The sequence below is a fragment of the Cnephaeus nilssonii genome (genome assembly GCF_951640355.1).
Source record: "Cnephaeus nilssonii genome assembly, chromosome: 15".
NCBI classification, from domain to species: domain Eukaryota; kingdom Metazoa; phylum Chordata; class Mammalia; order Chiroptera; family Vespertilionidae; genus Cnephaeus; species Cnephaeus nilssonii.
The window spans coordinates 9,639,724-9,654,431 of NC_137086.1; the positions used below are offsets into that span (position 1 = coordinate 9,639,724).

Genomic DNA, 14,708 nt, shown 5'->3' on the forward strand with positions numbered 1-14,708 from the left:
GCCCCTCCCGCCGTTCCCGGGAGTCCCAGGGGCCGAGGCTTTCCCGGCCTTGGGCACCAGCGGGGAGCCTGCACCGATCGCAGGAAACCACTGGGGGTCGGCTCCTGTGATCGGTAGCAGGGACGCTGGGTGCGGCGAGCCCAAGGCCAGGAAAGCCTGGGGCGGAGGCTTTCCCGGCCTTGGGCACCAGTGGGCAGCCTGCATGGATCGCAGGAAACCACTGGGGGTCGGCTCCTGCGATCCTTAGCAAGGATGTTGGGTGCCGCTGAGCCCAAGGCCACCGCCCGGGGCCAAGCCCCAACCCTGAAAAAGGCAGAAGGCGGTGGCCACAGCCAAGGCCTGGGTCCCTGGTGCCGGCAGAAAACTGGTGCAGGCAGCCAGGTGAATGAAGGTCTATTGCACGAATCTTCGTGCAAACGGGCTACTAGTCATTATATAAATCACTGGGTCTAATATTTTATAGCCACATGTCACAGAGCTGTGGTTACTGGATAAATGATAGCGAGCGGAGGGCCTCACTCCTCGGGGTCATTTGCATGTCATTAGCATATCCTCCAGGGTGTGAGGGGACTGAGGGCCAACAGCCACCTGGAATCCCAACTCGAGGGAGAGTTGCGTTTGGCGGAAGGTGCCATTACACCGAGAGCCACACCGTCCCCGACCGGCTCCAGCCTGTCTGCAAGAGCGCTTTGGCTCTCTGCCATCCTGGCTCAAAAAACAGGCACTGAGCGTCCGGCACTGTCCGAGAAGACACCACGGCATCCCCCGTTAGCACATCTTCAGCTGGGGCTGAACTCAGTCCCGCCCCGCCGCCCTGTCTCCGATGCCGAGTGTTCACAGCTCCGGGCTGGACGTACCACAGCGGTCCCCTCGGCCCCCTCCCAGAGCCAGGGGCTGCTTTCCGCGGTCACCGGGCTGTGACCGGGTCACGGCTCCTGCTCCAAGGAGGTCCATGGGAACAAGTGGGCCCAGCGTGCTCCCCGGAGAGCGGTGCCGGGGACCGGAGGGCGAGCAGCGAGCCCGCAGCGGAGGTCCGCCCTGGGTCCAGAGCGCACGGGAAAGCAGTCGGCAGTGCGGACGGGCCAGCGCTGGGCGGTCCGGAGCGAGTGCTGGTGAGGTCAGCGCACGAGGAACACGGCGCGGACGCCGAGACCTGGGCCCGACGCTGGCCCGGGAAGAAAGACCTGAAAGGCCCTGACCGGTTTGGCTCAGTGGATAGAGCGTCGGCCTGCGGACTGAAGGGTCCCGGGTTCGATTCCGGTCAAGGGCATGTACCTTGGTTGAGGGCACATCCCCAGTGGGGGGCGTGCAAGAGGCAACTGATCGATGTTTCTCTCTCATTGATGTTTCTAACTCTCTATCCCTCTCCCTTCCTCTCTGTAAAAAAATCAATAAAATATATTTTAAAAAAGAAAGAAAGAAAGAAAGAAAGAAAGAAAGAAAGAAAGGTCCCAGTTCCCTGCCCGATCTACTCAATTCCAGTTCCGCTCCTCCCATCGGCTGCTTCCTGTTCTCACACCCCCCAACCCCCGTCTGGTCCTCACTCCTCAGGCGAGGAGGAAGGCGGAGAGGGCTAGTGCGGGCCAGTCCCCCGTGGCCTTGAGTGACTCCTCCGAGGGCCCCGAGCCGTGTGGCCTCGGGCTGTGCCAGTGGTGCCCCGGGCAGGAAGCAGATGGTGGTGCGCCCGATACCTGCTGCCTCCGTTGGGGCCCCTGCCCCGCACAGGGCCCACCCTGACCCTGGGCCTTTCCTCCCCTCTCGGCAGGTATGACACCATCACCAACCAGTGGGAGGCCGTGGCCCCGCTGCCCAAGGCCGTGCACTCCGCGGCAGCCACCGTCTGCGGCGGCAAGATCTACGTGTTCGGCGGCGTGAACGAGGCTGGCCGAGCCGCGGGCGTCCTCCAGTCTTACGTCCCGCAGACCAACACGTGGAGCTTCATCGAGTCCCCAATGATCGGTGAGAACCGGCGTCTCCTCAGCCCAGGGCCCGGGCAGCGTCCCCACCTCGTCCTTTCGTTGGGTCTCAACAGCCCAGGCCCAGAGGGCGGGCTCGGCCCGATGCTTCTGTGAACCCGAGCCCGGGGCGGGAGGGGAGGCGAACCCCAGCCCACGTGCAGCTGCGATCCCACCACCTGGACCGGGGGGGCCAGCTATTCCCTGTGCAGGTGCCCCCTGGCCCTGGGCCTGTCCAAAGGCCGGTCAGCGGCACGGGAGGCCCTCCAGCCCCCTTCCTCCGGGGGACCCTGGGGAAGGGAAGGGGAGAGAGGGCCAGAGCGATGCCCTGACCTGCCTGGCCGGCTCTCCCCACAGACAACAAGTACGCGCCCGCCGTCACCCTCAACGGCTTCGTGTTCATCCTGGGTGGGGCTTATGCCAGAGCCACCACCATCTACGACCCGGAAAAGGGGAACATTAAGGCGGGCCCCAACATGAATCACTCTCGCCAGTTCTGCAGGTGAGCAGGCGGCGGTTCCGCCAAGGTGGGGGGCGGGGGGGGGGGGCGGGAGGGCGGGACAAGAGGAGAGGTTTGAGCGCAGTGAGTGGCCTCCATTCGCTGACCAAAGGGAGGCCCAGGCCCAGAGCAGCGGCCCCGGCAAACGCAGGGGTGGGCACTGCAGCCCCAGCGGAGTGTGAGGCGCCGGAGGCAGCCCCATCTCCGAGCCGGAAACGAAGGGCTTCCTCCGGGGCCTGCCCGGGGCCTGCGAGGCCACCCCTTCCCTGGGCGGGAGGGCAGGGCGGGCTGCCGGTCGGCTCTCCCCCAGGCCCGCCTGCCCGTGGCAGACAGGCAGCGCCAGGCCAGAGCTGCACAAAGGCCTCCCGGGGGTGCTCTGATGGTACAACGATCCTGGTGGCCCTTGGGAGCTGGGCCCAGCAAGGGGCACCCCGAGTCTCACAGCTGCCTGGGCAGGAACGCACACGAACCAGCCCCCGCCCCCAGGACAACAGGGGCGAGGTCAGTGTGTGGCTTGGTTCCCGGTCGCCCTGGCCCTGTGGCCCAGAAAAACGAACTCCCCTGGGCAGTGAGGCACAGACCTGCTGCTCCACCCTTTTCCTGGACTCAGAGGAACGAGGGATACAAAGGGGCCCCGAGACCCCGGTGTTAGCATTCCCGTAGCGGACTGCGTCCGAAGACAGCTCAGCCCGGCGGAGGGGGCCACCTGTCCTCGGTGTGGCCCGCACGGAGCCCGTATGCAGAGCCCGCTGTCTGTGCGGCAGAGCGAACAAAGCTAAGAGCTGCCCCTAGCCTGTGGTGTGACCTTGGAGAGGGACCCCCCCCCCCCCGCCCCGGAGGTCCTATCCATGAAACAGGCCGTGGGACAAGACGACGGCCGAGTGCCTGGCAGCACGGGGGTCCCACGGCTCTCCTGTCGCACCCTCTCATGGAGGCAGGCGCAGGGCGGCTCCGACTCACTCCCCGCTGCAAAGGAGCTGGAATTGGAGCAGGGCTTGTGGGGGGACTCCCGGACCTCATCTGAGCCTCAGCGTGGGCGCAGAAAGGAAATGCTGAGGGGAGGTCTGAGCTGGGTCTTGCAAGAGAAGCGGGGAGAAGCTATGCCCCGAGGGGAGGAGTGTGGGGCCCTGACGGTGGGGAGCAATTGAGGGACCCTCGGTGTCTGCTGAGCCGTCTAGACTGACGTGTTCTGTCGGAGGCTCGGGATTTCAGGAAGGGGAGGAGACGTTCAAAGGGTATCTATTCAGCGACAGCCAAGAAGAAATGGCCATTCGCTCAAGTGAGCGAGCAATCGGGGCCAGACGCGTGGGTCTGCGTGAGGGGCGGCCGAGAGGAGGAGATCGGGTTTGGGAAACGCAGACAGGACAGCGTGGGGAGCTCACAGGAGGGACCGCTGACCGAGCCCTGGGACCAAGCCAGTGAGGGAGGCGCGGGGACCCCGTGGTCACCCTGCAGAGCACCCGGCCGCAGTCAGGGGTGGGCAGCCGCGCCCGCCCCGCGGGTAAGGAGCCGCAGCAGGAAGCTGGGACTGAGCCCCGGCCCCGGCCACGGCCACGGCGCAAACCACACTCACAGGCCGCGCTCCGTGATGACCCGGCTGCCGCCTCCTAGTGAGTCAGTGCCCCTCGGGATCTGAGCGGCAGGAAGGCTCGGCTTGGGCATCAGGAAACGGGACTCGGTGAGCTGAGCCGAGAGCCCGTCCCGGAGGCGGTTCCTCTTTAGTAGGTCCCGCAGGCCCCAGGCACCCCGATGCGCGTGCCACCCACAGCCCCAAGGGCAGTGCGGCATGGGTCCCTATGGGCTGTGGGGAAAGAGGTTTTCCTTATACCGCCGAGGTCAGAGGGCAAAGAAGAGCAGCCAGGTCCCATTGTGCTTTTGCACAAGGGCAGCAGCAGCTGCAGCACACCGGGCGGGAGGCTCCCTGGCTGACGCTCTCCCCGCTCTCCCTGGCAGCGCCGTGGTGCTCGACGGCAAGATCTATGCGACGGGGGGCATCGTCAGCAGCGAGGGGCCGGCGCTGGGCAACATGGAGGCCTATGAGCCCACCACCAACACCTGGACCCTCCTCCCGCACATGCCCTGCCCCGTGTTCAGACACGGCTGCGTCGTGATCAAGAAATACATTCAGAGCGGCTGACGGCGGGACAGCCACGGAGACCGGGGACGAGTCCGGTGAGGCGCGTGCTGCTCCCGGGATCGGTTCTCAGCACCACCACCGAGGGGCCGACAAACAACCGGGACCTCGCCCGCTCCGCGTTCGGCTGCTCTGCACCGGGTGTCGTCGGGAGTCACCCCTGCCTTTGGGGGAACCGGGCTCAGCCCGGAGCACAGGGACCCACCTGCCGGCGCGGCCGCGGCTCCGCGGGCGGACTTGCTCTGACGGAGGCGCTCCCTCTGCCCGGTGCAATAGAGTCTCACTTATTTTTCAACTGGGAGAGAGCAGCCGTTTTTTCCTTCCTGCAGAGCAAGCTGGACCCCTGGACCACCACCGACCAGTTACCCGGTAACAATCGTAGGCGGCAGGCTCCCGGGGAATAAGATCAAAGCGTCCTTAGCACTTTGATTCCTGTTTCGTTTTTAACCGGTCCACACTCCAGGTGGCCGAGAGCAAACAGGCCCGAGGCTGCGAGGCTGCGGGTCCCCGCGCAGAGGCAGCCGTGGCCAGCCGTGGCCAGCCGTGGCCAGCCGTGGCCAGCCGTGGCCAGCCGTGGCCGGAGCCGCTGCAGGGGCAGCCGTAGGGACCGTTGGGAGAGCTGTCTGTCCTTCCCAGGTTTTTCTACCAGGTTTTTGCTGCCGAAGGACAAGATGATCCTGCTAGCTTTCTCTTATCCAGTAAGAAGTATTTAGCTTTCCAAGGCATTTTCTTGATAAACAAAAGGCTATTTTTTAAGTACGGAGAGGAGGCGGCCAGGCAGGGGAGCAGGCGGGCGCCCCGGAGCTCTGAGGGGGTCCCGCCAGCGTGGCAGGGGCTCCAGTTTTTCTACGCGCAGAGGAGAGGCTCTCTCCTGGGGGGCACAGAGGCACCGTTTTATTTTTAGAAAAAGTAACTCCCAGACAGCCCCCTCAGGGCTGTGCCTCCTGGGGACACGGCCAGTAAAGAGGCTGTGCTAGCAGGAAAGCACCAGCTCCCTCCTGGGGGGAGGCTGAGGCCCGGGCCGGGGGGCGGAGGCCGGGAGGACGTGTCCACAGGCACAGGGGACTGTTTTCGATAGGCACCTGCCACCGCGCGCTCAGGACGGGGCGGCCCTCTTAGACGAGCCGTGACAGCCGAGGCCCGGGGCGCGGGCAGAATCTTCTAGCAGCATATCAACCCGAGAGAGGGGCGCCAGGAGGGAGGCCGCCTGCGGCTCCAAGGAGAACGGCCTCCGGCTGGTCCTCGGACCGCACACCGCACGCGGCGGTCCGTTCCCATCCCGGGGCCGGAGGCATGCCGCCGCCGCGGCGCCGCTGAGTCGAAGTTGGTACCAAATACACATTTACCATTTTTATATCTGGGACGTCAACTTGCATTTCATGATTGAAAAACAAAACAACAAAAAGCCACTGATGAGGAGGAAAGGCCAGGCCACGCTCTCCGTCTCTCCGCGCTGGTGACAGAGCCCCGGTGCCGGCTCGGACAGGGGCGCCCCTCCCTCCCCCACACACCGGGACAGGACGCCGAGCTTCGTTATGCAGTTTTTACTATTATTTATTCTTTTAAAAAGTAATAAGCACAAAACTACATACATTGTATGTCATTTAAAGTATTTATGTCAAACAGGGTGCAAGTGTGAACCCAAGGACTGGAGCACAAATTTCTAGCTGCCCGGGGCAGGGCCACGTTGGCGTGGGTGTGCGTCTGCCTCCAAAGGAGGTGTTAGCCGTCGGCGGGACTCGACACGGATGGCACTGAAATCCCGTTTCTCTCCTCACTGATCACACTGGAGCAAAACTGGCTATTTCTGTGAATGCTACAAACAGGGTTCTCTGTAATGGTATTGTACATAGTATATGTTTATTGTTAAGTTCTTGTTATATTATAATAAATATATTTATAGATCTAGACCCGGAAGTCCATGTAATGTCTTCGTGTGCCTCCATCCTGGCCACGGTGATGAGAAACCCCCGCGCAGGTCCTTCTCCCTCGTGCACCGGCCGTCTGGGCTCCGTCACAGACCTGCACGCAGATGAGGAAGAAGGATGGGACTCCTTGGCAAGGGACAGAGCGGGAAGGACGCCAAGAATCAAGGGCAATTGAAGGTCACTTTGATTGGCAAACAGTCTGGAATGACTCTGAGGATCTCCCTTCAGTTGTCAGTGCTCTTTTTAAAAAAATAAATGTGTTTTTATTGATTTTAGAGAGAGAAGGAGAGGGAGAGAAATATAAGTGAGAGAGAAACATCGACTGGCTGCCTCCCACACCACCACTCCCCCAGCCCCCCTACCAGGGATCAAGCCCGAAACCAGGGCATGTGTCCCACGTGGGAGTGGGACCAGCAACCTCTTGGTGCATGGGTCAGTGCTCACCCACTGAGCCACACCGGCTGGGCATGAGTGCTCTTATTATACTAGTGCCACCAGAAGCTTCAAAGTGAGCTCCCCCGGGTCTAACTCCCGTGTCTGGCATCCTTACTGAGGGGCTGCCAAAGCCACCTGGAGAAGAAACACAACATACTTCCTCCAGAAGAACAGCGAGGCGTGGCTTCCACCCTGAAATTCAGACATGGCGGCCCGCCCGCCTCCCGTCACGCCCGAGGCTGGTGGCTAACACGTCACATAGATGGGCTTGGCCAAGGAAGCCCACGCAAGGCTTCCCACGGTGAACATGTGACCCACCAGGCAGGATCGCACCCTCGTGCAGGGAAAGAAGTTTCGGAGGAGAAGGTAGGGTTAGCAGCATTTCTCAATCCGCAAACCTCCTCGAGTCCTGGTGTCTCTTTGCAGGAAAACAATCTGAAAAAGCTGGGCGGGGGTAGGTGAGCGTGGGAGCCCGAAGAGCCTGGCCGAGGCCTTGCGGTGCCAAATGAGTATCTGCCGGGACATCTTCAGAAACACGGGTGCTGGAGGAAAGGCTGGAGGGCTGGAGGGTCCCAGCTGGGAAGAGCTGAAATTATAGCCTGTCATCGAATCCAAGCAATAGCTCTGTCAGCGCCTTCCTGTCTACTCTATTCCCCGAAATCAAGGGAAACGCGTTCCCTGGTCTGTGAAGAGCCTGGTCCTTCAGGCTGCACTCCGGGGTGGCAAGCACATCCCATTTCCCGTGACGGACACGTGTCCACTCTGCTAGGAGCCCGTGAGGCTGGGGAGTCTCTCCTGCTGGACTCGGGGTGCTACCGTCAGACAGAGTGGATGGTAAGCAGGTGGCTGTGACAGCCACAGACAGGAGGCGGCTCACGTGTGTGTGTGTGTGTGTGTGTGTGTGTGTGAGAAAGAGAGAGAGAGAGAGAGAGAGAGAGAGAGAGAGAGAGAGAGAGAGAGAGAGAGAATTTTAAAAAACACATAGCCAAAACAAGACTAAGTCAGGAAAAATACTTGCAGTTCCTGTGACAAAGGACTAATGTATTTAAGGGCCCATGAAATTCAATAAGAAAATTTTAAGTGGTTCCAACTGTTAAATAGGTCATAAAGAAACCCCACGAGGAGAAAACATTGCTAGTAAACACTCAACAAAAAAGTTCAACACTGGTAGTCTTTTATTTTATTTTTTATATATTTTTATTGATTTCGGAGAGGAAGGAAGAGGGAGAGAGAGAGAGAAACATCCATGATGAGAGAGAATCATTGATCGGCTGCCTCCTGCATGGCCCCCACTGGGGATTGAGCCCGCCACCGGGCATGTGCCCTTGGCCAGAATCGAACCTGGGACCCTTCAGTCTGCAGGCTGACGCTCTATCCACCGAGCCAAACCAGCCAGGGCAACACTGGTAGTCTTTTAAATAATGACACTTAAAATAATGAGGAAACATCTTGACCTGCTAAATCAGCTTACGAAAGCTAAAGACGCCCAAGCCAGTTTGGCTCAGTAGATAGAGCGTCGGCCTTCGGACTAAAGGGTCCCAGGTTCGATTCTGGCCAAGGGCACATGCCCGGGTTGCGGGCTCGATTCCCAGTGGGGGGCATGCAGGAGGCAGCCGATCAACGATTCTCTCTCATCATTGATGTTTCTCTCTTCTACCTCTTCCTTCCTCTCTGAAATCAATAAAGAAATATATATTTTTTTAAATCCCAAAGGGTGGGAGGGGACCTGGAGGACTGGTGAAACTTCGAGGCATGCCAAGGGCTTTGGGAGCGGAAATGGCCCTTTTCAGAAGCAATGTGGCAAGCGCCAGTTCCCAAAAGCCTGAAGAGCACCTTACCCGGGAAATCCACGTCTGGGCATCCATAGGAAATAATACAAACTCTGGGTAAGTCACAGAAAATGGCTGACGCTCCCATTTACTGACGCTCACATCCGTCAGACACCGTGCTGAGCATGTAAAGCCCGGGACCCTCACAATCTGTGAGACGGGCCCCAAAGACATGCAGCCACATAGAAAACATTAGCCGAGGAAGAAAAGCAAGATCCATATTGTATATGATTGTGGTTATGTAAGGTATGTATGTAAAGATACGTAAAATATTTATAGAAAAGTGACAGGTTCACAGTCATAAACTACCATTAGTTGCCCCAGTGGGATTGTGGGCAATTTTTCTTCCTTCGTCCTTCCTTCTAAAATGTATATAAAGTGATGGCATTACTTTTATAATAAAGATTTCTCTTTTTTGAATGGGGAATGAGGGGCAGGCAGTAATCTTTCCCCTACAGCCTAAGAACTGTCAAAGATTATTTCCTACTCTGGGCACCATAAACAAAGTTAGGGTTCAGAATAAAATAACAAAGAATGACATATAAGAAAGTGATCACCAGTAATAAACAAGATTGTTTTTTAAAAAGAACCTAAAGGCTTGGGAGTGAATCATATCTTTCAGTGCATGGAAAAAAAGAACATCAACACTTAATCTCAGATCAAATAAGATGAAAAGGAAAAAATGAAGGAGGGAAAACTCTCTTTCAACATAAGGATGCATGTGTGAGTGCTAAAACTCTGAATGAGTGACCAAGATCCTTTCGAAGGTCTTCTCTAATGAAGCCTCAGTGTATTTATATAACACCATCGCACACATGATCTCACGGCATCCCTTCAATTACCCTAAAAGGCACAGGTCATCGTCTTCACTCTTTCAAAGGAAATGTCGGAAAAGTTAAGTGACTTGTGCAGTCATGGCTACACCAGGCCCAGGTCCTGCATGGCATTACACGGTATCACACGGCCTCTCCACGCCTGTCAGCAGTTGCGTAACTCTTAGGACTCCAAAACTAAGGCCCCTCCCTCCTCCCCACCCCTTCTCAGAAGTCTGTACTAAGGAGAGATCTGTGATGTGGTACGGCCAGCTGGGTTAGACACGGTCCTCTTCCAAAGCAAGTTTGGGAATGCCTGGTAAGAGTCTCAGCGACACCTGGCTTCCTCGGGCTTGGCTTCACCCAGGAAACTTGGGGGGATGAGAGTCCACGAAAATGTCAGCCCACCCATTGCGGTCTCTTAATGAGTTCCTATCTGACCGTACCCCGGCCTGGGAGAGTGAAGGGGAGAACACACCGGCCCTGGCTGCACCATCTCCACCCCGAAGGGCACATCATGCCCTCGGCACCCTCGGAGACAGGAGGTTAAAGTGCTTCCCCACCGTACTGAGCATGCTCCGCTGTAAGGGATATCACCAAATTGCTCTAAAAGCATTTACTAGCATCATCCAGCCATAATCAGCGTGATGGGAGTTTCATTCCCCCACACCCTCACCAATACTAAATATTGGCAAACTTTAAAATGTTTTTGCTTATTATCACAGACAAAAAATACGTTTTGGCCTCTTGTACTTCTATCTGTAAATTTCCTGTTTACATCCTTTGCTAGCTTGTTGTAAATTTGTCCTTCATTGTAGAGAACCTTAAATTACTATGTAGTCAAATCTAGCCTTTAGTTTTGAAAGGCTTCCTTTATCCTGAGTATATAGTTTTTAATTCTTTTGTATTTACACTTAACCTATCTTTTATTTTTCATGTTTCCTTCTTAAATCCACTATCCTGAAATGTTTTTGTGTAGGATATAAAGTAGAGCTCAAACATTCCTCCTCCTACACACACACACACACACACACACGGATTGCTCTTTCTAATTAATCTCTGTGATCTGAGATACTAACTTCCTCTTTTATTATTCTCATAGATTCAGACCTGTGTGGGGTCTATTAATCTATTGGTCTTATTGCTTCTCTCTCTTTTTATCCTAATACCTATAATAATAAAAGTGTAATATGCTCATTAGACCTGACATCCTTCCGGATGTCCTTCCGGACAAAAGCCCGGGGCCTGGGTGCCAGAGGGAAGCCAGTGCCAGCAGCCGGGGGAAGGAAGGCCTGCTCTCGCACGAATTTCATGCATTGGGCCTCTAGTAATTTCAGAATAAATCTTGATGTTTTCTATGGCAACTCTCATCCTGTCATTTTTAAAATGCTATTTTTTAAAAAACTCCCAAAATCTCTAGATTGAGGTATTAAGATCTAAATAAGTCTGTTTTAAGATAGGTGTTATATATTCTTTTTGAAGCTTAATCCTGTCATTTTATAGTTTTTGTTACTACTGTGAAGGAGCTCTTTTTGTTCCATGACATTTACTGCTTATTAATAATATATTTAGAAGTTGTTGATCTCTGATAAAAAGAAAAAAGTGTTTTCCCACCTGGGTCAAGGAGCTAAGTCAAATGGGGAAGGACCCAACTCCAAGAAGTCTGCCTTTCCCACGTGATCGCAGGAACAAGGTCACCCAAAAATCTGTACTCACCTCCCCACGTTTATCATCCATGCGCTCTGCTGCCCTCTAACGTCTGGCAGGTCGCCTGGGGTCTTTCCTCATGAAAACTGAGGGCACAGCCTTTGAGCGGATCAGACCAGATGAATAAGACCATGTTCCCTGCAGGCCAGGGCCACGTCCTCCTGCGCCCACAGAACACGCACCCTGATGAGTAGTGACGGGTATCCCGAACTCCACCGGCAGCCTGAACGTACTTCCAGTATGAAACGTGGAAAGACGAGGCCACAGCTCTGCACATGCTCCAGCCATCCCTGCAGCCTTCAGGTGACTCAAGCAGCAGCTGTTCTTGTGAAAGGGCCTCACCTACTATGCATACGGAATTCCTCCATCTCTGGGACGCTGGCCACTGCCCGAGTGCAAACCTGTGCAGCAGAGGAGCCTTGGGGACGAGGCATCCTGTTAATAAAAATCCAATTATTATTTGGATTTCACCTCCTGCTTTCTCTAAGCACCTTTCCATCGCCAGTGCCTTGTTTCAAGCCCTGATTACTCCTCACCTTGGCTGTTGCCACAGCCTCTCTCAGATGGTTATCCTATATAATAAAAGCCTAATATGCAAATTGTCCCCTCGGGCGGCCATTCGACCGGGAGACCAGGAGTTCAACCACTCTCAATGACATGCTCTGACCACAAGGGGGCGGCATGGAACATGGCGGGTGTCAGCAATGCGGCGCTGGCAGCAGGCGGCAGTGAAGGTGCTGCTGGCCCCGATAGGCTCCATCAAGAGCGGGACCACAGCGGGATGGTGGAGCAGGTGAGCGGGTGGCACCAGGCCAAGGTGAGTGCGAGCGGGGGCCCAGGTGCTGCCCAGGGCCCATAGGTCAGCTGGGACCTGCCCTTCCATGCCAGACGCTCACACTTCGATCGCTGGCCAGACCTAGGGACTGCACCCAGGCACAAATTTCGTGCACCGGGCCTCTAGTTTTTAAAATAACAGCTTTAATGATATATAATTCACATATGATGAAATTCATCTTTTTAAAGTGTACAATTCATCGGGTTCGAGCAGCCATCACCACTGTCTAATTTCAGAACACTTTCATTGTCTCAAAAAGAAACCTGTCCCCATCGCAGTCACACCCCACCTCCCGGGCCCCAGCCCACAGCACACACTGATCTCCTTTCTGTCTCTGTGGACTGCCTGTATGGACAGTTGCTATAAATGGAACCATGCAGTTCATGGTCTCTTATCTCTGGCTTCTTTCGCTTAGCGGAGTGTTCTCAAGTTTCATCTCTGTTGTATTGTGTATCAAATAATATTCCACTGAACCGGTATATAAAATGGATATCAAAATGGATACATTTAGGATATCCATTCTCAGTCGATGGACAGTGGGTTACTTCCACACTTTTAACTGTTAGGAATAATGCTGCAATAAACATTTGTATACAAGGTCTTGAGACTAAATAAAATTGGGGAGTACTGGGTTTAACAAAATTAAACAGGTTTCTTTACTATAGGATTTCTCAGAGTCAAAACCAGACTGCCACTCATCCTGACTTCACCAAAGTGGATGCACGAGGCAGTGTTTTGCAAAACTTATTTGGAAACTTCTCTTCTAAATTATGATACAAGCTCAAATAATCACATGGGATTCTGGGGTCAATACATCTGACCTCATCTTCAGAACTGCCACAATATTTAAGAAAAATTGATACATTTTCACATTGAAGCAGAAGAAATAAAATCAGTATTCTTCAAAGTCAACTAAATCCTTCTTCTGAATATAGAAAAATATGTTTCACTATAATTTTCTAAGTCCTCCAAAGTCCTTAGCATCTCTACTTATACTTAACTAGAGGCCCAGTGCATGATTGAATCATGCACGTGTAGGGTCCCCTACACGCTTTTGCTTTTCGCGGTAGAGCTGGGTGCCTGTCCGCTGGTGCACCAGGCCTTTCAGAAGCCTCGGGCTCGGCGGAGGCTTCTGAAAGGCCTGGTGCCGAGCAGACAGGCACCCAGCTCCCACGCTTTTGATGGTCCGCGGCCGCTGAGGGGGGCTACCCTGCTGTTGAGAGGCACAGGGGGCGTGACTCCCGCCCCCTGCGCCTCTCAATGGCCGCTGAGGGGGGCTGCCGCGGACACCTGGCTACCCTGCCGTTGAGAGGCGCAGCTGGGTGTCCACGGCAGCCCCCCTCAGCGGCCGCGGATCTGGCCGTTGAGAGGCACAGGGGGCGGGAGTCCCGCCCCCTGCGCCTCTCAACAGCAGGGTAGCCCCCCTCAGTGGCAGCGGATCTGTGCCTCTCAATGGCCGGATAGGCTACCCTGAGTCCCGCCCCCAGCCTCCCGCCGCCCAATCGTGGGCGTAGCGGAGTGATGGTAACTTACATGTTACTCTATTATTAGATAGGATATTTAAAAAATGGGGGTGGGGGGAGAGAGATTGAAATAAACCATTACCTAATAACTGCTCTATACAACAACTAAAATACCCAAGCCAGCTACCAATGAAGGCTGCAAAAGGGGGGCCTGACATTTTCTGGAAAGGCTCCTGGCATTCTGTACTTAATTTTTAACGTGACGATCTTCTCAGCAAGTAAGCTGTAGTGAAGAACAGCGAAACCAATCACTGTCCCATCGATATCCAGAATGCAAAAACTTCCACATTCCAGTACTCTTACGGAACTATCGTAGTAAAACAAAGATATTCTATTTAATATTTGTGTTAATAGTGAGATGACATTTCATCAATTCCAACTATCAAATCTTGACTATGTGGAGAGAAAAAAAACGCTTTTTAATAAAAAGATCTTTTGCTGTTTTGTTTCCGGAGATATATAAGTTCAAAAAATGTGGAAATTGGTGTAAAGAAACATCCCAAAGATGTGAAGTGGCTTTTCTTATAGCATGACAGGCAATTATTCCTTTCTTTGCTACAATCTCCATTTTAAACAATCTTATTAAAGACATTTCATTATTGAGCTGTGGTGAGCTACAGAGCGGACAGCTTCCTGTTGCCTTGAACTACTTGAAGGAACTTGAGACTTCCTGCCACAAATAACCTTTATTTCAGTAACGTATCACGTATAATGTTACTTGTGGGTTGTTATATATATATATATTTTAATATATTTTATTGATTTTTTACAGAGAGGAAGGGAGAGGGATAGTTAGAAACATCAATGAGAGAGAAACATCGATCAGCTGCCTCCTGCACACTCCCTACTGGGGATGTGCCCGCAACCAAGGTACATGTCCTTGACCGGAATCGAATCTGGGACCTTTCAGTCCGCAGGCCAAAGCTCTATCCACTGAGCCAAACCGGTTAGGGCTTAATATATTTTTTATTGATTTTAGAGAGGAGAGGAGAGGGAGAGAGATAGATAGAAACATCAATGATGAGAGAGAATCATTGATTGGCTGCCTCCT

General features: G+C 54.5%; 1 protein-coding gene across 1 annotated transcript in view; it reads left to right on the forward strand.

The window, feature by feature from the left end:
* The window catches only part of KLHL29 (kelch like family member 29), a 268,142-nt gene extending 261,387 nt beyond the window's left edge, over window positions 1–6,755 (forward strand). The window contains exons 12-14 of the mRNA XM_079791884.1: window positions 1,766–1,959; window positions 2,313–2,457; window positions 4,408–6,755. Coding sequence (XP_079648010.1) covers window positions 1,766–1,959; window positions 2,313–2,457; window positions 4,408–4,591 — 523 coding nt within the window. The 3' untranslated portion in view covers window positions 4,592–6,755. The remainder of the gene's footprint in view (window positions 1–1,765; window positions 1,960–2,312; window positions 2,458–4,407) is intronic.
* Window positions 6,756–14,708: the final 7,953 nt, after the last annotated feature.